At 54.7% G+C, this 26,993-nt stretch overlaps 1 protein-coding gene across 1 annotated transcript; it reads right to left on the reverse strand.

Annotated features, from left to right (window-relative positions):
- Positions 1-779: 779 nt before the first annotated feature.
- nudt22 (nudix (nucleoside diphosphate linked moiety X)-type motif 22) lies at positions 780-23,038 on the reverse strand. Its single transcript, XM_073031293.1, has 5 exons — positions 22,539-23,038; positions 17,628-17,735; positions 14,573-14,670; positions 5,479-5,572; positions 780-1,156 (listed from the first exon to the last, which is right to left on the reverse strand). The coding sequence occupies exons 1-5, from the start codon at positions 23,004-23,006 to the stop codon at positions 1,052-1,054; spliced, it is 873 nt and encodes a 290-aa protein (XP_072887394.1). The 5' UTR covers positions 23,007-23,038; the 3' UTR covers positions 780-1,051.
- Positions 23,039-26,993: the final 3,955 nt, after the last annotated feature.

The following is a 26,993-nucleotide window of genomic DNA, read 5'->3' on the forward strand; positions in this document are numbered from 1 at the left end:
CCCCCATGTTTAACTCCATGAGAAACTGGAGCCGATTCGGCCATTCGGCCCATCCAGTCTGTTCCGTCATTCCATCGCGGCCGATTTACTTTCCCCCTCAAACCCATTCTGCTGCCCTCCCCCCATGACCTTTGACACCCTTACCCTGCCTCTCTCCCTCCCCCGAAGAATGGGACTGATAAATCAGAGGGGAGGTGGGCGCCCCTCACAGGGGGCCGCTGAGACGTGACGAATGGGCGCTGGCAGTGCAGGGAGGACCACTGTCCGTCAGCCCCAGCCCCGACCCTGCCCACCCAAGCAGTGAGAATGAGAGAGGGCGGGCAGGGGGGTGGGGGGGAAGGGGAGAGGAAGCCCCCAGCACATCCTCAGCCCGTGTTAGTCACTGGCGCGAACCCATACTTTTCCCTGTACGTCTCGACGGACGTGTGACTGGTGAATCGAATCTAATCTTTAAACGTGACAATTGATGCGAAAGGTACAGAGAATCAGCTTGTGAGTGTGGGGGAATCTCTGAGAGCGGGGCTGGACTCGATGGGCCAAACGGCCTCATTCCCTGACACCATGAACGGTGGAACGTATCATTCACGCAGCGCCTGGACAGGCCGGTGAATCGGGACTGAGGTGGTTCCAGACAGAGGGCTGACAGATGGCCAGCAGGGCTCGATGGGCCGTCGGGCCTGCTCCGGCACCCTGTGACTCACTCCGAGGAGACTGCATGCCCGCCGGCTCAGGACGGCGGCTGCAGGGCTCGACGCAGAATGCAAACAACACCCGTCTGCTGATGAAAAACCCAATACCAAACCCCCCTCGGGGAGGGAACCCGGCAGAAATGCCTCTTCTCCATCAGTAAACCCACAACACTCCACCCATTCGCCAACAGCTCCGTCACCCCTCTAGATCCAGGGGCAGGGGGTGGTTGGTGGCCGGTTCAGCGGGCGGCGGTGGGGTAGAAAGACTGTGAGACGGGCACGTCAGAGATCTACCCCAGGACCCCGCCCAGAGAAGCCCCCCTCACGGACTTCACCCACCCCCCAGCGTCCAAGCCTCGCGTTCAGCCGAGCTTGGTGTGGACGAGCGAGTAGAGCTTGATGCCTCCCTTGGCCGACGGACACAGCTCCTGCCACCTGCTCACGTCCTCCTCCAGCGCCAGGACACCCTGCGGAGAGAGGGGCATCAGTGCGCCAGATCACGGCCGGGCTTGGGCAATTAACCGACGGCCGCCGAGGGATTGAAGTGACCACCACCCCGGGATTCTGGTTAAATACCCCGTCGGGGGGTCCCACCGTCCCGCACCTCCTTCCTCACTGGGAACTCCACGAGGCTCGAACTCGCAGCTACCTAGTCACGGGGAGGCGTGAGCGAGTGTGCAAGTGCCCACGTGGGGGGAGGGGTTGGGGAAGGAGCCCCCTCCCCTCGGACAGAAGATACAGAAGGCCGAGAGAACGTACTGCAAACACAGCCCCTCTCCGCGAACCGACCTCCTGTGCGAAAGATGAACTCCCCGTCTGTTTTGTCACAGCCCCCCCGTGTCTCTCTCTCTCTCTCTCTCTCCCTCTCCCTCCCTCCCTCTCTCCCTCTCCCTCCCTCCCTCTCCGCCTCTCCCTCTCTCCCTCTCCACCTCTCCCTCTCCACCTCTCCCTCTCTCTCTCTCTCCCTCTCCCTCTCTCTCTCTCTCCCTCTCTCTCTCTCTCCCTCTCCACCTCTCTCTCTCTCCCTCCACCTCTCTCTCTCTCTCTCTCTCTCCCTCTCTCCCTCTCCCTCTCTACCTCTCCCTCTCTTTCTCCCCCCCCCCCCCCCCCCAATGGGGTGACCTCTCCGGACGGCTCTCGCGATCGAGTTTCCCCCCCACTCTGTCTCAACGTCAGGTGAAAATGAACAAGTCCAACCCAACTCGCTGGGACACCCCCCCCCCACCCACTTTTAAACCCGCCAGGTTCAATGGGAAATTTTGTAGAATAGAAACTGACATCTCAAAATCAACCCGAATTTAAAAGTGTTTCAGAGGTTTTAAACATTCAATAGTTCCAAAAAAAACTCTAGTCTTGCCAAGTCCAAATATTGCCAGACTTTGAGTCCAAGACCGAACTGCAGCTCGTAAGTCCCTTACTGTCTGGGACACCCCTTACTATGAGGGACTCAGGGGCGGGGGGCACCCTCTCCCCGTCTGGGACAGGGGGACACCCCTTACCATCAGGGACTCGGGGGCGGGGGGGGGCACCCTCTCCCCGTCTGAGACAGGGGGACACCCCTTACCATCAGGGACTCGGGGGCGGGGGGCACCCTCTCCCCGTCTGGGACAGGGGGACGCCCCTTACCATCAGTGACTCAGGGGCGGGGGGCACCCTCTCCCCATCTGGGACAGAGGGACACACACCCCTTACTATGAGGGACTCAGGGGCGGGGTACACCCTCTCCCCGTCTGGGACAGAGGGACACACACCCCTTACCATCAGTGACTCAGGGGCAGGGGACACCCTCTCCCCGTCTGAGACAGGGGGACACCCCTTACCATCAGGTACTCAGGGGCAGGGTACACCCTCTCCCCGTCTGGGACAGAGGGACACACACCCCTTACCATCAGGGACTCAGATGCGGGGGACACCCTCTCCCCGTCTGAGACAGGGGGACACCCCTTACCATCAGGGACTCAGGGGCAGGGGACACCCTCTCCCCGTCTGAGACAGGGGGACACCCCTTACCATAGTGACTCAGGGGCGGGGGGCACCCTCTCCCCGTCTGGGACAGAGGGACACCCCTTACCATCAGTGACTCAGGGGCGGGGGGCACCCTCTCCCCGTCTGGGACAGGGGACACCCCTTACCATCAGTGACTCAGGGGCGGGGGGCACCCTCTCCCCCGTCTGAGACAGAGGGACACACACCCCTTACTATGAGGGACTCGGGGGCGGGGGACACCCTCTCCCCGTCTGAGACAGGGGGACACCCCTTACCATCAGTGACTCAGAGGCGGGGGGCACCCTCTCCCCGTTTGGGACAGAGGGACACACACCCCTTACCATCAGGGACTCAGGGGCAGGGGACACCCTCTCCCCGTCTGAGACAGGGGGACACCCCTTACCATCAGTGACTCAGGGGCAGGGGACACCCTCTCCCCGTCTGGGACAGGGGACACCCCTTACCATCAGGGACTCAGGGGCAGGGGACACCCTCTCCCCATCTGAGACAGGGGGACGCCCCTTACCATCAGTGACTCAGGGGCGGGGGGCACCCTCTCCCCGTCTGGGACAGGGGACACCCCTTACCATCAGGGACTCAGGGGCGGGGGGCACCCTCTCCCCGTCTGGGACAGAGGGACACACACCCCTTACTATGAGGGACTCAGGGGCAGGGGACACCCTCTCCCCGTCTGGGACAGGGGGACGCCCCTTACCATCAGGGACTCGGGGGCGGGGGGCACCCTCTCCCCGTCTGGGACAGGGGGACGCCCCTTACCATCAGTGACTCAGGGGCAGGGGACACCCTCTCCCCGTCTGGGACAGGGGACACCCCTTACCATCAGTGACTCAGGGGCGGGGGACACCCTCTCCCCGTCTGAGACAGGGGGACACCCCTTACCATCAGTGACTCAGGGGCGGGGGACACCCTCTCCCCGTCTGAGACAGGGGGACACCCCTTACCATCAGTGACTCAGGGGCGGGGGACACCCTCTCCCCGTCTGGGACAGAGGGACACACACCCCTTACCATCAGTGACTCAGGGGCGGGGGACACCCTCTCCCCGTCTGGGACAGGGGACACTCCTTACCATCAGTGACTCAGGGGCGGGGGACACCCTCTCCCCGTCTGAGACAGGGGGACACCCCTTACCATCAGTGACTCAGGGGCGGGGGACACCCTCTCCCCGTCTGAGACAGGGGGACACCCCTTACCATCAGTGACTCAGGGGCGGGGGACACCCTCTCCCCGTCTGGGACAGAGGGACACACACCCCTTACCATCAGTGACTCAGGGGCGGGGGACACCCTCTCCCCGTCTGAGACAGGGGGACACCCCTTACCATCAGGGACTCAGGGGCGGGGGACACCCTCTCCCCGTCTGAGACAGGGGGACACCCCTTACCATCAGGGACTCGGGGGCGGGGGGGCACCCTCTCCCCGTCTGGGTCAGGGGGACGCCCCTTACCATCAGTGACTCAGAGGCGGGGGGCACCCTCTCCCCGTCTGGGACAGAGGGACACACACCCCTTACTATGAGAGACTCAGGGGCAGGGGACACCCTCTCCCCGTCTGAGACAGGGGGACACCCCTTACCATCAGGGACTCAGGGGTGGGGTACACCCTCTCCCCGTCTGGGACAGAGGGACACACACCACTTACCATCAGGGACTCAGGGGCAGGGGACACCCTCTCCCCGTCTGGGACAGAGGGACACACACCCCTTACCATCAGGGACTCAGGGGCAGGGGAAACCCTCTCCCCGTCTGAGACAGGGGGACACCCCTTACCATCAGTGACTCAGGGGCGGGGGGCACCCTCTCCCCGTCTGGGACAGGGGACACCCCTTACCATCAGTGACTCAGGGGCGGGGGGCACCCTCTCCCCGTCTGGGACAGGGGACACCCCTTACCATCAGTGACTCAGGGGCGGGGGGCACCCTCTCCCCGTCTGGGACAGAGGGACACACACCCCTTACCATCAGGGACTCAGGGGCAGGGGACACCCTCTCCCCGTCTGGGACAGGGGACACTCCTTACCATCAGTGACTCAGGGGCGGGGGACACCCTCTCCCCGTCTGAGACAGGGGGACACCCCTTACCCTCAGGGGCAGGGGACACCCTCTCCCCGTCTGAGACAGGGGGACACTCCTTACCCTCAGGGGCAGGGGACACCCTCTCCCCGTCTGAGACAGGGGGACACCCCTTACTATCAGGGACTCGGGGGCGGGGGGCACCCTCTCCCCGTCTGGGACAGGGGACACCCCTTACCATCAGTGACTCAGGGGCGGGGGGCACCCTCTCCCCGTCTGGGTCAGGGGACACCCCTTACCATCAGGGACTCGGGGGCGGGGGGGCACCCTCTCCCCGTCTGGGTCAGGGGGACGCCCCTTACCATCAGTGACTCAGGGGCGGGGGGCACCCTCTCCCCGTCTGGGACAGGGGGACGCCCCTTACCATCAGGGACTCGGGGCGGGGGAGCACCCTCTCCCCGTCTGGGACAGGGGACCCTTTCTCTTCTCGTTACTACCGTCAGGGAGGAGGTAACAGGAGCCTGAAGGCACACACTCATCATTTTAAGAACGGCTTCTTCCTCTCCGCCACCAGATTTCTGAACAGCCCATGAACCCGTGAACACAATCTCACTGCCCCTCTTTTGTAACTATCAATTGATTGAACAGACTGGCCTAACTCTACTGCCGTGGTCACAAGAGTATTTTTTTTAAAAAAACTGTCTTGCACGAAACCAGGAATTTGCCCGATTCGGAGAACTACACGGCTCGCTGGAGAAGGGGCCGCCGGTTACCTGTTGGCTGATGAAGATGATGTTGGTCGATTCGTGAGCCTCCGGGCCGCCGATCAGATAACGCTGACTCACCTCCTCCGAGGTCAGCTTGCACCTGAGGTGAGAACGCGCAGGGAGGTAAGAGGCCGGAGAGATACATCGCGGGAGCGCCCCTCCCTCTCCCACAGGGGGGGTGGGGGGCAACGTCCTCCACCAAAAATCCGGGCCGGGCCACATTCTCACAGCTCCCACGGGGAGGGAGGACCAGATGCCTGAAGTCCCACCGCCACCAGGGTCAGGAACAGTGACGTCCCGATCTATCAAAGACCCCCCACCGTCTGGGCCGGGCCATCTTCTCACCTCCCGTCCGGCAGGAGGTCCAAAGTCCCCCGCCACCGGGGTCAGGAGCAGCCAGTTCCCTTCAACCATTCGGTTCTTGAACCGACCGGCCACACAACTCTAATCACCGCCTCAGGGCAGCAACACCGTGACCAATCTGCACATCAATGGACCTTTTTTTTTTGGTTCCAGAACTTTCTTTGTATAATACTAACGTAAAAATGTGTGTTTTTTCCTCGGGACTATCGTACGTCTGAGGCCTTGTGCCTGTGATGTCGTTTCCAATTCAATTGTGCAGACGTGCACTTGCGCGGATGACAATAAACTCGACTTTGACCCGACTCCCTGGGTCTTATTATTCAATCCAGTACCTTTCGCTCTTCTAACCCCCAGCTGTTGGAAACCAGCAAAGGCTCAGAGATATCTCATGGTGGGTGGAATCGAAAGGCAATTTAACAGAGGCTTTGTAAGGCGTTGGGCAGGCCGCACCTGGGAGTACTGTGAGCAGTTTTGGGCCCACCTCGTCTCGGAAAGGAGGTGCTGGCGTTGGAGGAGGGAGTCTTGAGGAGGTTCGTGAGGATTATCCCGGGAATGACAAGGGGCATCTCAAGTCAAGTCACGTTTTATTGTCATTTCGACCATAACTGCTGGTACAGTGCATAGTAAAAACGAGACAATGTTTTTCAGGACCATGGTGTTACATGACACAGTACAAAAACTAGACTGAACTATGTAAAAAAAAACAACACAGAGAAAGCTACACTAGACTACAGACCTACCCAGGACTGCATAAAGTGCACAAAACAGTGCAGGCATTACAATAAATAATAAACAGGACAATAGGGCAGTAAGGCTCTGGGTATTGAGGAGTCTGATAGCTTGGGGGAAGAAACTGTTACACAGTCTGGTCGTGAGAGCCCAAATGCTTTGGAGCCTTTTCCCAGACGGCAGGAGGGAGAAGGGTTTGTATGAGGGGTGCGTGGGATCCTTCATAATGCTGTTTGCTTTGCGGATGCAGCCTGTGGTGTAAATGTCTGTGATGGCGGGAAGAGAGACCCCGATGATCTTCTCAGCTGACCTCACTACCCGCTGCAGGGTCTTGCGATCTGAGACGGTGCGATTCCCGAACCAGGCAGTGATGCAGCCTGGCCAGTGATGAGAATTGGGCCATTTGATCCATTTTGCCTCTCAACCCCCCAGTCTCCTGTCTTCTCCCCGTATCCCTTCATGCCCCAACCAATCAAGACTCTATCAATCTCTGCCTTAAATATACATAAAGACTCGGCCTCCACAGCCGCCGGTGGCAACAGATTCCACAGATTCACCACCCTCTGGCTAAATAAATTCCTCCTCCTCTCTGCTCTAAAAGGACACTCCTCTATTCCGAGACAGTCCTCTGGTCCTAGACTCCCCCACTATAGGAAACATCCTCTCCACATCCACTCTATTTGTGTCCTTTGCTCCTAGACTCCCCCTCTATAGGAAACATCCTCTCCACATCCACTCTATCTGTGTCCTCTGGTCCTAGACTCCCCCACTATAGGAAACATCCTCTCCACATCCATCTATCTGTGTCCTCTGGTCCTAGACTCCCCCACTATAGGAAACATCCTCTCCACATCCACTCTACCTGTGCCCTCTGGTCCTAGACTCCCCCACTATAGGAAACATCCTCTCCACATCCACTCTATCTGTGCCCTCTGGTCCTAGACTCCCCCACTACAGGAAACATCCTCTCCACATCCACTCTATCTGTGCCCTCTGGTCCTAGACTCCCCCACTATAGGAAACCTCCTCTCCACATCCACTCTATCTGTGCCCTCTGGTCCTAGACTCCCCCACTATAGGAAACATCCTCTCCACATCCACTCTATCTGTGTCCTCTGGTCCTAGACTCCCCTACAACAGGAAACATCCTCTCCACATCCACTCTATCTGTGTCCTCTGGTCCTAGACTCTCCCACTACAGGAAACATCCTCTCCACATCCACTCTATCTGTGTCCTCTGGTCCTAGACTCCCCCACTATAGGAAATATCCTCTCCACATCCACTCTATCTGTGTCCTCTGGTCCTAGACCCCCCCCACTATAGGAAATATCCTCTCCACATCCACTCTATCTGTGTCCTCTGGTCCTAGACCCCCTCCACTATAGGAAACATCCTCTCCACATCGACTCTATCTGTGTCCTCTGGTCCTAGACCCCCCCCACTATAGGGAACATTCTCTCCACATCCACTCTATCTGTGTCCTCTGGTCCTAGACTGCCCCACTATAGGAAACATCCTCTCCACATCGACTCTATCTGTGTCCTCTGGTCCTAGACTCCCCCCACTATAGGAAACATCCTCTCCACATCCACTCTATCTGTGTCCTCTGGTCCTAGACTGCCCCACTATAGGAAACATCCTCTCCACATCGACTCTATCTGTGTCCTCTGGTCCTAGACTGCCCCACGACAGGAAACATCCTCTCTACATCCACTCTATCTGTGCCCTCTGGTCCTAGACTCCCCCACTATAGGAAACATCCTCTCCACATCCACTCTATCTGTGCCCTCTGGTCCTAGACTCCCCCACTATAGGAAACATCCTCTCCACATCCACTCTATCTGTGTCCTCTGGTCCTAGACTCCTCCACTATAGGAAACATCCGCTCCACATCCACTCTATCTGTGGTCCTAGACTCCCCCACTATAGGAAACATCCTCTCCACATCCACTCTATCTGTGTCCTCTGGTCCTAGACTGCCCCACTATAGGAAACATCCTCTCCACATCCACTCTATCTGTGTCCTCTGGTCCTAGACTCCCCCACTATAGGAAACATCCCCTCCACATCCACTCTATCTGTGTCCTCTGGTCCTAGACTCCCCTACAACAGGAAACATCCTCTCCACATCCACTCTATCTGTGTCCTCTGGTCCTAGACTCTCCCACTACAGGAAACATCCTCTCCACATCCACTCTATCTGTGTCCTCTGGTCCTAGACCCCCCCACTATAGGAAATATCCTCTCCACATCCACTCTATCTGTGTCCTCTGGTCCTAGACCCCCCCCACTATAGGGAACATCCTCTCCACATCCACTCTATCTGTGTCCTCTGGTCCTAGACCCCCCCCCCACTATAGGGAACATTCTCTCCACATCCACTCTATCTGTGTCCTCTGGTCCTAGACTGCCCCACTATAGGAAACATCCTCTCCACATCGACTCTATCTGTGTCCTCTGGTCCTAGACTCCCCCCACTATAGGAAACATCCTCTCCACATCCACTCTATCTGTGTCCTCTGGTCCTAGACTGCCCCACTATAGGAAACATCCTCTCCACATCCACTCTATCTGTGTCCTCTGGTCCCACTCCCCCACTATAGGAAACATCCTCTCCACATCCACTCTATCTGTGTCCTCTGGTCCTAGACTCCCCCACTATAGGAAACATCCCCTCCACATCCACTCTATCTGTGTCCTCTGGTCCTAGACCCCCCCCCCCACTATAGGAAACATCCTCTCCACATCCACTCTATCTGTGTCCTCTGGTCCTAGACTCCCCTACAACAGGAAACATCCTCTCCACATCCACTCTATCTGTGTCCTCTGGTCCTAGACTCTCCCACTACAGGAAACATCCTCTCCACATCCACTCTATCTGTGTCCTCTGGTCCTAGACCCCCCCACTATAGGAAATATCCTCTCCACATCCACTCTATCTGTGTCCTCTGGTCCTAGACCCCCCCCACTATAGGGAACATCCTCTCCACATCCACTCTATCTGTGTCCTCTGGTCCTAGACCCCCCCCCACTATAGGGAACATCCTCTCCACATCCATCTATCTGTGTCCTCTGGTCCTAGACTCCCCCACTATAGGAAACATCCTCTCCACATCCACTCTACCTGTGCCCTCTGGTCCTAGACTCCCCCACTATAGGAAACATCCTCTCCACATCCACTCTATCTGTGCCCTCTGGTCCTAGACTCCCCCACTACAGGAAACATCCTCTCCACATCCACTCTATCTGTGCCCTCTGGTCCTAGACTCCCCCACTATAGGAAACCTCCTCTCCACATCCACTCTATCTGTGCCCTCTGGTCCTAGACTCCCCCACTATAGGAAACATCCTCTCCACATCCACTCTATCTGTGTCCTCTGGTCCTAGACTCCCCTACAACAGGAAACATCCTCTCCACATCCACTCTATCTGTGTCCTCTGGTCCTAGACTCTCCCACTACAGGAAACATCCTCTCCACATCCACTCTATCTGTGTCCTCTGGTCCTAGACTCCCCCACTATAGGAAATATCCTCTCCACATCCACTCTATCTGTGTCCTCTGGTCCTAGACCCCCCCCACTATAGGAAATATCCTCTCCACATCCACTCTATCTGTGTCCTCTGGTCCTAGACCCCCTCCACTATAGGAAACATCCTCTCCACATCGACTCTATCTGTGTCCTCTGGTCCTAGACCCCCCCCACTATAGGGAACATTCTCTCCACATCCACTCTATCTGTGTCCTCTGGTCCTAGACTGCCCCACTATAGGAAACATCCTCTCCACATCGACTCTATCTGTGTCCTCTGGTCCTAGACTCCCCCCACTATAGGAAACATCCTCTCCACATCCACTCTATCTGTGTCCTCTGGTCCTAGACTGCCCCACTATAGGAAACATCCTCTCCACATCGACTCTATCTGTGTCCTCTGGTCCTAGACTGCCCCACGACAGGAAACATCCTCTCTACATCCACTCTATCTGTGCCCTCTGGTCCTAGACTCCCCCACTATAGGAAACATCCTCTCCACATCCACTCTATCTGTGCCCTCTGGTCCTAGACTCCCCCACTATAGGAAACATCCTCTCCACATCCACTCTATCTGTGTCCTCTGGTCCTAGACTCCTCCACTATAGGAAACATCCGCTCCACATCCACTCTATCTGTGGTCCTAGACTCCCCCACTATAGGAAACATCCTCTCCACATCCACTCTATCTGTGTCCTCTGGTCCTAGACTGCCCCACTATAGGAAACATCCTCTCCACATCCACTCTATCTGTGTCCTCTGGTCCCACTCCCCCACTATAGGAAACATCCTCTCCACATCCACTCTATCTGTGTCCTCTGGTCCTAGACTCCCCCACTATAGGAAACATCCCCTCCACATCCACTCTATCTGTGTCCTCTGGTCCTAGACCCCCCCCCCCACTATAGGAAACATCCTCTCCACATCCACTCTATCTGTGTCCTCTGGTCCTAGACTCCCCTACAACAGGAAACATCCTCTCCACATCCACTCTATCTGTGTCCTCTGGTCCTAGACTCTCCCACTACAGGAAACATCCTCTCCACATCCACTCTATCTGTGTCCTCTGGTCCTAGACCCCCCCACTATAGGAAATATCCTCTCCACATCCACTCTATCTGTGTCCTCTGGTCCTAGACCCCCCCCACTATAGGGAACATCCTCTCCACATCCACTCTATCTGTGTCCTCTGGTCCTAGACCCCCCCCCACTATAGGGAACATTCTCTCCACATCCACTCTATCTGTGTCCTCTGGTCCTAGACTGCCCCACTATAGGAAACATCCTCTCCACATCGACTCTATCTGTGTCCTCTGGTCCTAGACTCCCCCCACTATAGGAAACATCCTCTCCACATCCACTCTATCTGTGTCCTCTGGTCCTAGACTGCCCCACTATAGGAAACATCCTCTCCACATCCACTCTATCTGTGTCCTCTGGTCCCACTCCCCCACTATAGGAAACATCCTCTCCACATCCACTCTATCTGTGTCCTCTGGTCCTAGACTCCCCCACTATAGGAAACATCCCCTCCACATCCACTCTATCTGTGTCCTCTGGTCCTAGACCCCCCCCCCCCCACTATAGGAAACATCCTCTCCACATCCACTCTATCTGTGTCCTCTGGTCCTAGACTCCCCTACAACAGGAAACATCCTCTCCACATCCACTCTATCTGTGTCCTCTGGTCCTAGACTCTCCCACTACAGGAAACATCCTCTCCACATCCACTCTATCTGTGTCCTCTGGTCCTAGACCCCCCCACTATAGGAAATATCCTCTCCACATCCACTCTATCTGTGTCCTCTGGTCCTAGACCCCCCCCACTATAGGGAACATCCTCTCCACATCCACTCTATCTGTGTCCTCTGGTCCTAGACCCCCCCCCACTATAGGGAACATTCTCTCCACATCCACTCTATCTGTGTTCTCTGGTCCTAGACTGCCCCACTATAGGAAACATCCTCTCCACATCGACTCTATCTGTGTCCTCTGGTCCTAGACTCCCCCCACTATAGGAAACATCCTCTCCACATCCACTCTATCTGTGTCCTCTGGTCCTAGACTGCCCCACTATAGGAAACATCCTCTCCACATCGACTCTATCTGTGTCCTCTGGTCCTAGACTGCCCCACGACAGGAAACATCCTCTCTACATCCACTCTATCTGTGCCCTCTGGTCCTAGACTCCCCCACTATAGGAAACATCCTCTCCACATTCACTCTATCTGTGTCCTCTGGTCCTAGACTCCCCCACTATAGGAAACATCCTCTACACATCCACTCTATCTGTGCCCTCTGGTCCTAGACTCCCCCACTATAGGAAACATCCTCTCCACATCCACTCTATCTGTGTCCTCTGGTCCTAGACTCCTCCACTATAGGAAACATCCTCTCCACATCCACTCTATCTGTGTCCTCTGGTCCTAGACTCCTCCACTATAGGAAACATCCTCTCCACATCCACTCTATCTGTGTCCTCTGGTCCTAGACTGCCCCACTATAGGAAACATCCTCTCCACATCCACTCACAAGGCCTTTCGCCATCCAACAGGTTTCAATGAGCTCACCCCTCATTCTTCTGAATTCTAGTGACCGGGCCCATCAAACATCTTCATGTAACAAGCCGTTCAATCCTGGATCATTTTTGTGAGCCTCCTCTGAACCCTCTCCAGTCTCAGCACATCCTTTCTAAGATGAGGGGCCCAAAACTGCTCACAATTCTCCACGTGAGGCCTCACCAGGGCTTTATAAAGCCTCAGCATCACATCCTTGCTTCTATGTTCTAGTCTTCTCGGAATGAATCCTAACATCACGTCTGCCTTCCTCACCACAGACCCAACCTGCAAATTAAACCTGCACAAGGACTCCCAAATCCCTCAACGGCGTGTGGGGTCAGCAGGATAGTTCACCTTGCGCACCCCCCCCCCCGGTATGTCGGTGAGGGGTAGAAACGGGGCAGGGGCCAGCTGATGAGAATATGGGGGAGAGTAAGGTCGCGTAGTTGTCAGCACAACACTTTACAGTGCCGGCGACCCGGGTTCAATTCCCGAAGCTGCCTGTGAGGGGTTTGTACATTCTTCCCCCCCCCCGTCACCACGTGGGTTTCCTCCGGGTGCTCCGGTTTCCTCCCACAGTCCAACGACGTCTAGGTTAGGTTATTAACTCGTGGGCATGATATGTTATTGTAACACCCTGGGAAAGGTTTCTCTGCTAACGTAATGGTTTCTCTGTAGAAGCGGTGTTTGGGTTATGACTAGAGATAACGGGGGAAATGGAATGTGCGCCTGAGAGCGAGGCGGTCTGGGTCTTTTGTCCGGCGAGAGATGACGAGAGACGATGCCAGGAAGGAGAGGTGATAGGCAGCCGGACGGAGTGGACTTGGACTGCGGCCGGGAGTCGACGAAGCCCGGGGGAAATCGATGGAGGACCAGTGGAAGGGAAATGGTGAGCTCCAACTCGAGCACATTAGACTATCTCATTAAAATGGGCCCTTCTCTTTACTAACCCTTTAGTCAAATAAAGAACTATAGATCCAAATAGTTTAATGGCACATGGCGTACTGTCTGGAACTTTGCGGCACTGAGTTGTAACGGGGGAACAGCATCCACCCAAGAGACTTCACCTGTTACAGTATTGGCATGAAGGGCTATTTTATTAAAATGGAAAGATACCCCTGTCCCTACATTAATCGAATGGTTTTCTCAAGTAATGTTATGTCTCAGTTTGGGAAAAAAATAGAAGTAGAACTTTTGATCCCCGATTCGATTTTGAGAGAAGATGGGGCTCTTTTGCCAAATATTATCATTTAATTTGAATCATTTTATATGGTTTCCTTCCAATCTTATTCTATATAAATATGAATTGGCAGTCGATGATTCTTTTTCATATTATATATATATATAGATAAATGATGGTAAGACGTATTGCTCGGGGGGGGGGGGGGTTGATTCCTAATGAGTTTTCTTCCTCCCCCCTTTTTTTGTAGTCAGTGGGTTTTTTTTCCTTCTTTTTCTTATATATACATTTTTTCCCCTATTTTTATATATTACGATCAGCTTTTTTTCTTCAGCTTTATTAATTGTATACATATTAATTTGTTGAAGTTTTGTATCATTTTATAGCTGTACAAGATTATGTACCAATAAAAGATTCTCTAATGAAGATTCTTTAATAAAGGAGACGTCACATGTTTGGCAGGGCCAGACACGGCCTTCCCGGACTAACGCCTCCGGCCGAACCCGAGGGTCACATCATGTTAGACTCGTGCTAGTCGGCGACGCAAAAACAACACGGTCTGCATACGTGTTGATGCACAGTGAGAAGTTAATCTTTAAAACTTTCCCTTTCAGAATGGGATCAGTAGGCAGTGGGACTTGGACGACTGTGTATCCGACCGCACCCCCCCCCCCCACCCCACCGTGCGGCAAGGGGAGGGGGTGGAAATACAATACTCAGAAGCCAGACACGCCCGTACCTGACATAGAACTCTGCGCTGGCTCTCCCGGCACTCCTGTTGTTCCGCACAATTCCCAGCAGCACGGGCCGGCTTAAGCTGTCCAAGGGGAGATTAACCTGACGAGGGGAGGGGGACAGAGACAGAGATGAAGCAAAGAACATTACAGACCCACTTTCTCTTTGACCGCACCCCACATGCAGAACTCAACAGAAGATAATTTCTAATGTATTTATGTTTCTCTACCTTACGTCAGTGTTATTACCCCAGCTGGCCATCACACACAAGGTAAAGGAGTAGAATTAGGCCATTTGGCCCAGCAAGTCTGCACTATCACTCCGTGGCAAATTTATTTTCCCCTCTCAACCCCATCCTCCCCCGTAACCTTTGACGCCCTGACTAATCGAGGACCTATCGCTTCTCCACTTTAAATACACCCAGCGACTCGGCCTCCACGGCCGTCTGCGGCAACAAATTCCACGGATTCGCCACCCTCCGGCTAACGGAATTCCCCTTCGTCTCTCTTCTTATGTTCTCAGGCTGCGCCCTCTGGTCCCAGGCTCTCTCACTACTGGAAACATCCTCTCCAAGTCCCTGTTATCTGAGCCTTTCAGCATTCAAGAGAAGATCAGCAGATGCTGGAGATCCGGGGCAACACAAAATGCCGGGGGATCTCAGAAGGTCGGGCAGCATCCGTGGAGGGGGATAAACAGTGGACGCTTCAGGCAGAGACCCTTCATCAGGACTGGCTTCCCTTATAACTTCAGTGGTCACAGAGAAACGGTGTCAGGACAACTGGAATCCATCAGTGCTGGCTGATCATTGTTGGACACTTAAGCGAGAAGCCTCAGACACCGAGTACAAATGAAAATCATCAACAAAACATCTCTGGCTTAGCCAAACTATTGCAAAGCTGAGCACAAACACATTGTATTCAACAAAAGTTAACTTCTCGTTTCTCCAAATTCCTACGTGATACAAGTCGTCTGAAATTATGTTTGTGCTCAGCTTCAAGCGGACTGTCAAAACCAGAAAATTTTTTCAAGAAAGCAACTTTTTGAAAAAAAACAACTTGTTGTCCAGTGTTACCTGCCACCTCGTACACCTTCCTCTCCCCCAGCCTTATTCCGGTTTAGACTATAAGATTTAGGAACAGAATTAGGCCATTTGCCCACTGAGTCCGCTCATGGCCGATCCATTTTCCCTCTCAGCCCCAATCTCCCGCCTTCTCCCCCTATCCCTTCCTGCCCGGGCCAATTAAGAGTCTGACAACCTCTGTCTGACGTGGCCCACGGCAACACATTCCTCAGAAATTCCTCCTCATCTCCATTCAAAAAGGACGTCCCCTCTAGACTGAGGCTGTGTCCTCTGGTCTTAGACTCCCCCACCACAGGAAACATCCTCTCCTCATCCACTCTATCTGTGTCCTCTGGTCCTAGACTCCCCCACTATAGGAAACATCCTCTCCACATCCACTCTATCTGTGTCCTCTGGTCCTAGACTCCCCCACTATAGGAAACATCCTCTCCACATCCACTCTATCTGTGTCCTCTGCTCCTAGACTCCCCCACTATAGGAAACATCCTCTCCACATCCACTCTATCTGTGTCTGGTCCTAGACTCCCCCCACTATAGGAAACGTCCTCTCCACACCCACTCTATCTGTGTCCTCTGGTCCTAGGTTCCCCCACTATAGGAAACATCCTCTACACATCCACTCTATCTGTGTCCTCTGGTCCCAGACTCTCCCACTATAGGAAACGTCCTCTCCACATCCACTCTATCTGTGTCCTCTGGTCCTAGACTCCCCCACTATAGGAAACGTCCTCTCCACATCCACTCTATCTGTGTCCTCTGGTCCCAGACTCTCCCACTATAGGAAACGTCCTCTCCACATCCACTCTATCTGTGTCCTCTGGTCCTAGACTCCCCCACTATAGGAAACATCCCCTCCACATCCACTCTATCTGTGCCCCCTGGTCCTAGACTCCCCCACTATAGGAAATGTCCTCTCCACATCCACTCTATCTGTGTCCTCTGGTCCTAGACTCCCCCACTATAGGAAATGTCCTCTCCACATCCACTCTATCTGTGTCCTCTGGTCCTAGACTCCCCCACTACAGGAAACACCCTCTCCACATCCACTCTATCTGTGTCCTCTGGTCCTAGACTCCCCCACTATTGGAAACGTCCTCTCCACATCCACTCTATCTGTGTCCTCTGGTCCTAGACTCCCCCACTATTGGAAACGTCCTCTCCACATCCACTCTATCAGTGTCTGGTCCTAGACTCCCCCACTATAGGAAACATCCTCTCCACATCCACTCTATCTGTGTCTGGTCCTAGACTCCCCCCACTATAGGAAACGTCCTCTCCACATCTGGTCCCAGACTCTCCCACTATTGGAAACATCCTCTCCACATCCACTCTATCTGTGTCCTCTGGTCCTAGACTCCCCCACTACAGGAACCACCCTCTCCATATCCACTCTATCTGTGTCCTCTGGTCCTAGACTCCCCCACTATAGGAAACATCTTCTCCACATCCACTCTATCTGTGTCTGGTCCTAGACTCCCCCACTATTGGAAACGTCCTCTCCACATCCACTCTATCTGTGTCTGGTCCTAGACTCCCCCACTACAGGAAACACCCTCTCCATATCCACTCTGTGTCCTCTGGTCCTAGACTCCCCCACTATAGGAAACATCCTCTCCATATCCACTCTATCTGTGTCCTCTGGTCCTAGATTCCCCCACTATTGGAAACGTCCTCTCCATATCCATTCTATCCGGGCCAATATTCAGTTGGTTTCAATGAGATTACCCCTCATCCTTCCGTTTGAGTTTCGGATCAAACTCAATGGTACATGCCTCTCCATAGAGGATTTGGGTTTTTTTGGGTCCTGATTCAGTTTCCTTGTAAACATGTTGTGCAGATTTTAAGTTTAATTTCTTGTCAACCCTGCGCATCAGGCCTGCAATGCTGGGGCAAATGCCAGCAAGCCCAACTTTGATGAGCGGGTTAGCACCACGGGAAGGGGCCGAACGGAGCCGGCGAGCCGGGCCCGGAGCAGTACCTCATCGCGAATCTCTCCCAAGACGGAGGCGAAGAGCTCCCGGACGACCAGCTCGGCTGACAGGTGCTCCAGCCGGATCGACTCCTCTGGAACGTCGCCCGCGGCGGCCTGTAAAGGAGGCAAAAGCAGAGTTCCTGCCGGAGTGGGGGCACCTTCCGTAAATCAGAGAGGAGGGGGCCACTCGCCCCTTCCTTCGGTTTCAGGGCAAAAGTCAATTTTACTCATCATTAATAAATATGTACAGGGAAATAGTACAGAGAGAGAGAGAGACACACACACACACACACACAAACTCAGACAGATACACAGACACACACACACACACACACTCACAGACACTGATACACACAAACACAAACTCAGACACACACACACACATTCACAGACACACACACACACACACACACACACATTCACAGACACACACACACACACACACACACAGATACAGACACACATTCACAGACACTGATACACACAAACACAAACTCAGACACACACACACACATTCACAGACACACACACACACACACACACAGATACAGATACACACAAACACAAACTCAGACACACACACACACACACACACACAGATACACAGACACTGATACACACAAACACAAACTCAGACACACACACACACAGATACAGACACTGATACACACAAACACAAACTCAGACACACACACATTCACAGACACTGATACACACAAACACAAACTCAGACACACACACAAACACAAACTCAGACACTGATACACACAAACACAAACTCAGACACACACACACATTCACAGACACTGATACACACAAACACAAACTCAGACACACACACACACACAGATACACAGACACTGATACACACAAACACAAACTCAGACACACACACACACAGATACACAGACACTGATACACACAAACACAAACTCAGACACACACACACACACAGATTCACAGACACTGATACACACAAACACAAACTCAGACACACACACACACACGGAGAGAGTGAGCGGTTTCAAGTTCCTGGGTGTCAATACCTCAGAGGATCGAACCTGGGCCCAACATATCGATGCAGACACAAAGAAGGCAGGGCAGTGGCTATATCTCATTGGGAGTTTGGGGAGATTTGGTTTGTCACCAAAAACACTCGAAAATTTCTTCAGGTGTACCGTGGAAAGCAATCTGACCGGCTGCATCACCGTCTGGTGTTGTGGGGGGTGGGGGAAACTACTGCGCAGGATCGAAATAACCCGCAGAGAGTTGTAAACTCAGTCGGCTCCATCACAGGCACCAACCTCCGTCGTATCCAGGACATCTTCGAGGAGCGGTGCCTCAGAAAGGCAGCGTCCATCATCCAGGACCCCCATCGCCCAGGACATGCCCCCTTTCCCATTGAAGGCACACACTCAACGATTCAGGAACAGCTTCTTCCCCTCTGCCATCAGGGAGGAGGTACAGGAGCCTGAAGGCACACACTCAGCGATTCAGGAACAGCTTCTTCCCCTCTGCCATCAGGGAGGAGGTACAGGAGCCTGAAGACACACACTCAGTGATTCAGGAACAGCTTCTTCCCCTCTGCCATCAGGGAGGAGGTACAGGAGCCTGAAGGCACACAGTCAGTGATTCAGGAACAGCTTCTTCCCCTCTGCCATCAGGGAGGAGGTACAGGAGCCTGAAGACACACACTCAACGATTCAGGGACAGCTTCTTCCCCTCTGCCATCAGGGAGGAGGTACAGGAGCCTGAAGACACACACTCAGCGACTCAGGAACAGCTTCTTCCCCTCTGCCATCAGGGAGGAGGTACAGGAGCCTGAAGACACACACTCAGCGATTCAGGAACAGCTTCTTCCCCTCTGCCATCAGGGAGGAGGTACAGGAGCCTGAAGACACACACTCAGCGATTCAGGAACAGCTTCTTCCCCTCTGCCGTCCGAGTTCTGAACCCATGAACACGACCTCACTACTTGTTTTAACTATTTAATACACACACTCACGGTAATTCATGCTTTTTTTGTCCATTACTATGTATTGCATTGTGAGTGAGGCCTCAGTCGGCCATGGATGTTGTGTCCTAGCTGTCTAGACACACGAGCCCGGGCAGGACGATACAGAGAGCGAGCTGTCGCCCGTGTAGCAAGCTCCCCCTCTCCACGCATCTGACGAGCCCAAAGGAACGGCAGAGACCGATACAGTTTGGCACCAGGAGTTGCCAGTCAGCGTTGAACTCAATGTAGGACTGCCTCGGGGGCTCCAGCTCCAGATTTTGCCCTCAGGGTTCACTCCCGAAGCCTCCCCCGCGAGCGGGTATAGGGACACGTTGGCGGAGGTTTGAGATCAGAGTTTTCCTTCTCCCCAATGAGCTGCCAGCCATGGCTGATGACCCCCATCTGCCCAAGGTGACTGGGTTTAAGGTGGCAGTAACCCGCCGTTGCCCCTTCTCCTGTCGGTGGAAACGGTTCCACTGGGATTAGTAGCTAAACCACACGTGAAGGCCGGGAGCTGGACTGGGTTGTCAGAGGCTGTTCGAGGCGTACACCATTGGGAGTGTTTAATAGGTAGTGGGAGCTCGTCCCCAGTATCCCCTACCCACCTCCCAGCTCTGACAACCTGAAGGAACCCCAACGTACTGCTCCCCAAAACAACAAATTTCACAGCATATGCTGGGGATATTGAACCTGACTCTGACTGAAATCTTTTACATTCATGGCCAACGGATTCAGCAGTGATATCACTTCACCAGTTGGCACCCCGCTACCCCCTCCCGAGGGTGGATACCCCTTTCAGTGTCCGGGGGGGGGGGGGGTTGCTTCCCCACCCCTCTCAGCTCCTCCACGAGCAGTAGGAGCCCGAGCTGTGGCCCCTTCCCACAATGCCTTGGCACTGGCCACACTAACCCACGATGTGACCCTCAGCACGCCCTTCCCACGGCCTGGGCCGTGCCAGTCGGCAGCGTTGGCTCGCGCCCATCCCGCTGTTGCCGGGAGGCCAACAAACCTCAGGAACCCTCTGCAGCTTCCTGAGATCTGGTCTGGGTCGGGGCACGGGGGAGACAGGGGGCCGAGAGGGAAATTGGACCAGCCGTGACGGAATGGCGGAGCTGACTGGAGCCAGGTGGCCTCAATCTGCTCCTGTAACCGGGTGGTTTTGGAGATCTCCCCCGCCGACCAGTCGAAATGTTCTCCGCCGTACACAAACAGCGGCTTGCAAGAGCCTTCGGAGCCTCACCAAACTGCCTCAAACTCCAAATGAAGTAGGTGCCGGTCAGCAGGGCGTGAATCACACCCGCGCCCGCTTGAATTAGCCTCGGTGTGCGTGCGTTCCCCGCCAGGGAACAGCTCGTAGGTGGGAGAGCCAGCCGTTACGTAGCTGCTTGGGGCCGACCGAGGCAAGGCAGAGGAGCGAGGGGCCACTGTGGTAGCGTAGCGGTCAGCACAGCCGTTTACGGTGCCGGCGACCCGGGTTCAATTCCCGCTGCTGCCTGTAAGGAGTCTGTACGTTCTCCCCGTGACCACGTGGGTTTCCCAAAGACGTACCGGTTGATAATTGGTAAACTGTCCTGGGAGTAAACTGGGGGGGGGGGGGGGGGCACGGCGCGACTCTCGATGAATAATGGGGTGCCGCAGACGCGCTGGATTGGGGGACCGCCCGTCTGTGCTGCTCTCCAGTGCTCGCTCCCGGGGTGACAAGCTGATCTGCCTTCGCCTGCTGACCCGGGTGAGATGAGAAACTGCTGTGCGCTCGTTCTTGCGGAAACACGGCTCCAGGCGTACATCCCCATCAATCTCCGGGCCGCGCCCCTCAGCGACTTGTGCTAATATCATTTTTGCGGCTGCGTGCGCTATCGCGCTGTGTGTGACCGTACGTTTAGTGTTTTGTACCTTGGCCCCCGGAGCGACAATGTTTCGTTTGGCTGTATACACGTGTATGGTTGAATGACAATTCAACTTGAACTTTCTCCGCACCAGCTTGGAAAGTCCGCGCTGCCCACATCTACGTGGGCCTTTTGGAAGAACATATCTCCGGGTCATCCGACTGCATCCTCTACGTGGTCCCATCAGCAGCTCCAATGGGCCGAGAGCCTGCAGGCCACGGACACTGATTGGTAGGAATTGAATTGAATTGACTGTTTCCTACACCCTTCACATACATTAGGAGTAAAAATCTTTACATTACGTCCCCATCTAAATGTGCAAAGTGCAGTTTATAGTACTTTATAGTAAAGAGTATGTGTCAGCGTGAATTAATCAGTCTGACGGCCTGGTGGGAGAAGCTGTCCTGGAGCCTGTTGGTCCTGGCTTTTACGCTGCTGTACCGTTTCCCGGATGGGAGCAGCTGGAACAGTTTGTGGTCGGGGTGACTCGGGTCCCCAATGATCCTTCGGGCCCTTTTTACACACCTGTCTCTGTAAATGTCCTGAATAGTGGGGAGTTCACATCTACAGATGCGCTGGGCTGTCCGCACCACTCTCTGCAGAGTCCTGCGATTGAGGGAGGTACGGTTCCCATACCGGGCAGTGATGGAGCCAGTCAGGATGCTCTCAATCGTGCCCCTGTAGAAAGTTCGTAGGATTTGGGGACCCACACCAAACTTCTTCAACTGTCTGAGGTGAAAGAGGTGCTGTTGTGCCTTTTTCACCACACAGCCAGTGTATACAGACCGCAATACGGGCTCTCTCCTCATTGTTGCTACCGGAGAGGAGGTACAGGAGCCAAAAGATTCAACATTTTAAGAACAGCTTCGTCCCCTCCGCCATCAGATTTCTGAACGGTCCGCTTCTGCGCTAATTATTTAGTGTAACTTGTACTAACTTCTGCCACAAAACACCGCCCAGTACGTCGACAATTCTCGGTGCCACCTCTGGCGGTCAGCAGGAAGGGCAGACCCCACGCCCGCGCCACGTGCCTACCTTGGGCTCGGGGTGCCCGCCCGGGACGTCCAGCATACCCGGCGCTTCAGCCACCCGGTCGCTCCTCCTGAGGAAGACGAAGCCATCGTCGGCGGTGCGGAGCACGGCCCCGACGCCCAGGGGCTCGGCCAGGTAGGCCTGGGAGTCGCCCCAGTCCGCCAGGCCCTGCCGGCGCAGCGTCGGAGCCCGCGGCGACCAGTTGGTGCCCAGGTAGTCCCGGTAGGAGGTGAGGCCCAGCCTCAGCAGCAGCCGCCCGGCCCGCAGCTCGGCCGAGTGGAAGCGGAACTTGGCGCCGTTGAAGAGCCAGGGCTGGCGGCGCCGCCGCTCCGCCCAGGCCTCCGCGATGCTCGCCTCGAGGTCGGGGAGGGGCCGGCGGTTGTAGGCGGGGCAGAGCTCGGCCCTCACGCGCTCCTGGGTCAGCTCGGCCGGCGAGGGGATCTGCAGCTCCACGCTGATGTCCGGGTCCATCGCGCTCGGCTCCGAGACATCCGGCGGGGGGGGGGGGCACGGCTGGAAGCGAAACAGAAACAGGAGGGAGCGTTACCGTCCGGAGGCCATTCAGCCCCTCTAGTCTGTCCCACCATGTGCCCCGGTAACCTTTCAACCCCAGCTTACCGAGAACCCAGTCTCTCTCAGACGGCACCCCGATCTTTCTCTGGCCGCACGGACTGTCTCACTGCCGGCTGAATCAAAGTCCCCAACTGCCCCAGACATCCTCCCTTCTTCCCCCTCCCGTCGGGCGGGAGGTACAAAAGCCCGAAAGCATGTACCACCAGGACAGCCTCATATCAAACTCCTGAACAGACCTCTTGCACGAGAAGACGGACTGTTGGCCTCACGACCCCCCTCGTTATGATCTTTCACTTTATCGTTTACCTGGACACTCTCCCTGTCGCTGTTACTCTTTATTCTGTTTTGCTACTGATTTACCGTGCATTGTGTGATGATTTGATCTGTATGAACGGGGAAAAGACAATCCACACTCTTTCTGGGTACATGGGACAATAATAGACCAAAGCCAAAAAAAACAAATCTCTTTACAAAGAGGCCAGAGGCCATATCGGGGCAAAGTGAATGTGAAAGTGGCCGTGGGGCTACTCTTCAGCTTTCGGGAAGATGCTTCACTCGTACAAATCTATATTTCCTCACAAAACTACATTTCAAACAGTCTCCCCATCCTCCCAAGCAATAGAAAGGCACGTGACTTAAATTCTCCCCGAGCCTCAATATAGCTTAAAGTGTACATGATTGAAGGGTGCAGCAAACCGCTTTTCAACTCCGCCACAAACCCCGGGGCTGTGAGAGGAGGAGGGATGGGCACGGGGCACGGGGAGAGGAAGGAGCTTCAAAGGTGGGGAGAACTCGATATTCCGGCCCAGGATAGAGAACTCTGGCTGTTGATGATGAGCTTAAGTAAACTGCTTTCTCCAGCCTCACAGCCTGCAGCAGAGACGAGGGGCAGCACCCAGCCTGGCGACGTTCGGTGGGTATGTCTGTGCCCGGGTAGCCGGGGGAGAAAGGACATGCAGCGACGACAGCTAACAGAGGTATTTTCAGAGTAACACACACACACAAACAGCAGGAGGAACCCAGCAGGTCAGGCAGCGTCTATGGAAATGAATAAACAGTCAATGTTTTGGGCTGAAGTCAGGACTGAGATGGAAGGGGAAGATGCCAGAATAACAAGGTGGGGCGGGAGGGGAAGTAAGCTTACGAGAAGGTGATGGGTGAAGCCAGGTGGGTGGGAAACGTCAAGGGCTGGAGAAGAAGGAGAATGATAGGAGAAGGGAGTGGACCATGGGAGAAAGGGAAGGAGGAGGTGAATTTGTCCACCAGAAGGAGTAATCTGTATTCATGCCATCGGGTTGGTGGTTCCCGAGGCGTTGCTCCTCCACCTCGAGGGCAGCCCCCTCTTGGCGCAGGAGGACCGACATCCCGAGATCATTTGGGGAGGACGAGAATGGGGACGCGCTATTACCTCGCACTCTTCCTACGCCACTCTGCATCCCGCTGTCGCCCCTCCGCCCCCCCCCGCGCGTCGGTACGCCGGCCCGTACGGACGGCCAGCGGGAACAAAGTGCTCCGCGCGGACCGCGGCACGTGTGACAGCAGCCGGCAGATTCGGGACTGAAACTTATTTACTGTCACATCATCGCGCCGAGGCGCAGTGGAAAGTTTGGGAAAGTTTGAAAAAGTTTGAATTCTGTACACACACACACACACACACACTCACACACCGGAGGAACTCAGCGGGTCAGGCAGCGTCTACAGAAATGAGGGGACAGTCAACGTTTTGGGCTGAGACCCTTCGTCAGGACTGAGAAGGAGCAGGAGAAGCCAGGGCAGGTGGAGGGTGAGGAGGAAGGAGTGTCCTTGGAACAATGTCTCTCTCTCTCTCTCATCTGCGTGGGATGCCTCCCCCCTCTTCTGTCTCTCTCTCTTTCTCATTAGCAGCGTAGTTCATAGGGGGGGTCAACTCTGGACCCCATCTCAGCCTGGTTTGCTCATCACACACCCACCACCCGTATCTTGGTGTAGCGAGGATCTCAACTGGGCACGCCACATCAATCAGATTACGGCCAACGCAAACAGAACGCTGGGCATCCTGCAAAGAAACCCCCACTCACGTAGTGAATCCGTCAAGGTCACGGCGTACAAGACGCTCGCCTGTCCAAAGCTCGAGTATTGCGCGGCCATACGGGATCCCCAGCGAGCTAACAATGAGAAGTCCACCGAAAGAATCCAACGCCGTGCTGCTGGCTTTGTGTTAAACGATATCCAGTGTCACCGACGTGCTCTCTAACCTTCAACGGGAACTACGGTTCATCTCCATTTTCAAAGAAGTTCCCAACATCACTCCATCAGACATCCAAATCTGTCACAGGGTCAGTTCAACTCCACAGCAAACTGGACCTGACAGACTGGAAACCCCTTCATTCACCAAGATTTGCCACCAGTACTCCCTCTACCCAAAAGATCAGCAAGAGAGTGGAACCTTCTGCTGCCAGACCTGCTCAGTATTTCTGACGTTAATATTTTTAAAGATAGACTCAACCAAATCAATTTAGGGGATCGAGTCAAAGAAAGCTCACTTTGCAATTTAACTCCCGGGCCGCTCACACCGACCGTGCGTTGTAACAGCCGTCCGGCGGCGCCCAGCCGAAGCAGAACAAAGTGCAACGGCGGCAGAGAGAGGTCAATGATAACAAGATTGCGACGAGGTAGATCGTGAGGCCAAGGATCTATCTGATCGTGCGAGAAGTCCGTTCAAGAGTCTGGCAACGGCGGGGGTAGAAGCTGTCCTCGAGCCCGCCGGTACGCGCTTTTGGGCTTTTGTACCTTCTGCTCGGCAGGAGGGGCAGAAAAGAGAGGTCCCCCGGTGGGTGGGGTATCGGATGACACTGGTGGTTGTACCGAGTCGGAGAGCTGAGCTGTGCCCGCGGCCCTCTGCCGTTTCTGTGCTCACGGGCAGGCCGTGTGCCTTGCTCCAGCCCGACAGGACGCTTCAGTGAAAAAAAATTAGCCAAGGGTCGACAGAGACAGGCCGGATTCTTTTCAGTCTCCTGCGGAAGCAGAACAGAAGACACAGGGGCAGAGTTAGGCCACTCAGCCCATCGAGTCTGCTCTGCCGTTCCATCGCGGCCGATTTCAACCCTGTTCTCCTGCCGTTTGATGCCCTTACTAATCGGGAGCCCCACACCACCGGTCACCGGCAGGCAACTAGAAAAGGTTCCCTTTATTCCCACTCTTTGCCTCCTGCCAAACAGTCGATGCTTTATCCGTGCTGCTATCTCTCCTGTAATACCGTGGGCTCGTAACTCGTTCAGCAGCCTCGTGTGCGGCACCTTGTCAACTGCCTCCTGAAAGTGCACAACACCAGCTGATTCTCTTTTGTTATTTCCTCAAAGAATTCCAAAACAGGTTTGACAGCCACGGTCGCTCCTTAAGGGAACGATGCTGACTTTGGCCTGTTCTGTCACGCGCCTCCAAGTGCCCCAGAATCTCATCCTTCATAATAGACTCCAACATCTTGCCAACATTGAAGTCAGGCTAACCGGCCATTAATTTCCTTTCTTCCGTCTCCCTCCCTTCTTAAAGATTGGAGCGACATTTGCAATTTTCTAGCCCTCCGGATGGATGTCAATAAGATTGAAGGCGTGCAGAGAAAATGCACGAGGATGACGCTGGGACTCGAGGGCCCGAGTTATAGGGAAAGTTTGAATAAGTTAGGACTGTACTTTTTAGAACGTAGAAGACTGAGAGGAGATTTGATGGAGGTATACAAAATCATGAGGGGTATAGATAGGGTAAATGCAAGCAGGCTTTTTCCACTGAGGTTGGGTGGGACTACAACCAGAGGTTAAGGGTGAAAGGTGAAAAGTTTAAGGCATATATGTCAAACTCAAGGCCCGCGGTGGAATTATCTTTGGCCCGCGAGATAATATCTAATTACTA

The sequence above is a fragment of the Hemitrygon akajei genome, chromosome 28, assembly GCF_048418815.1.
Source record: "Hemitrygon akajei chromosome 28, sHemAka1.3, whole genome shotgun sequence".
NCBI classification, from domain to species: domain Eukaryota; kingdom Metazoa; phylum Chordata; class Chondrichthyes; order Myliobatiformes; family Dasyatidae; genus Hemitrygon; species Hemitrygon akajei.

Bases quoted from the DNA above. Each gene is read 5' to 3' on its own strand.
- nudt22 (XM_073031293.1), bottom strand. From the start codon at position 23,006: ATGGACCCGGACATCAGCGTGGAGCTGCAGATCCCCTCGCCGGCCGAG. The intron at 5,573-14,572 runs GTACGGGCGTGT...TTCTCACCTCAG, and splicing joins AGCGCAGAGTTCTATGTCAG to GTGCAAGCTGACCTCGGAGG. The intron at 1,157-5,478 runs GTAACCGGCGGC...CTCTCTCCGCAG, and splicing joins TCATCTTCATCAGCCAACAG to GGTGTCCTGGCGCTGGAGGA.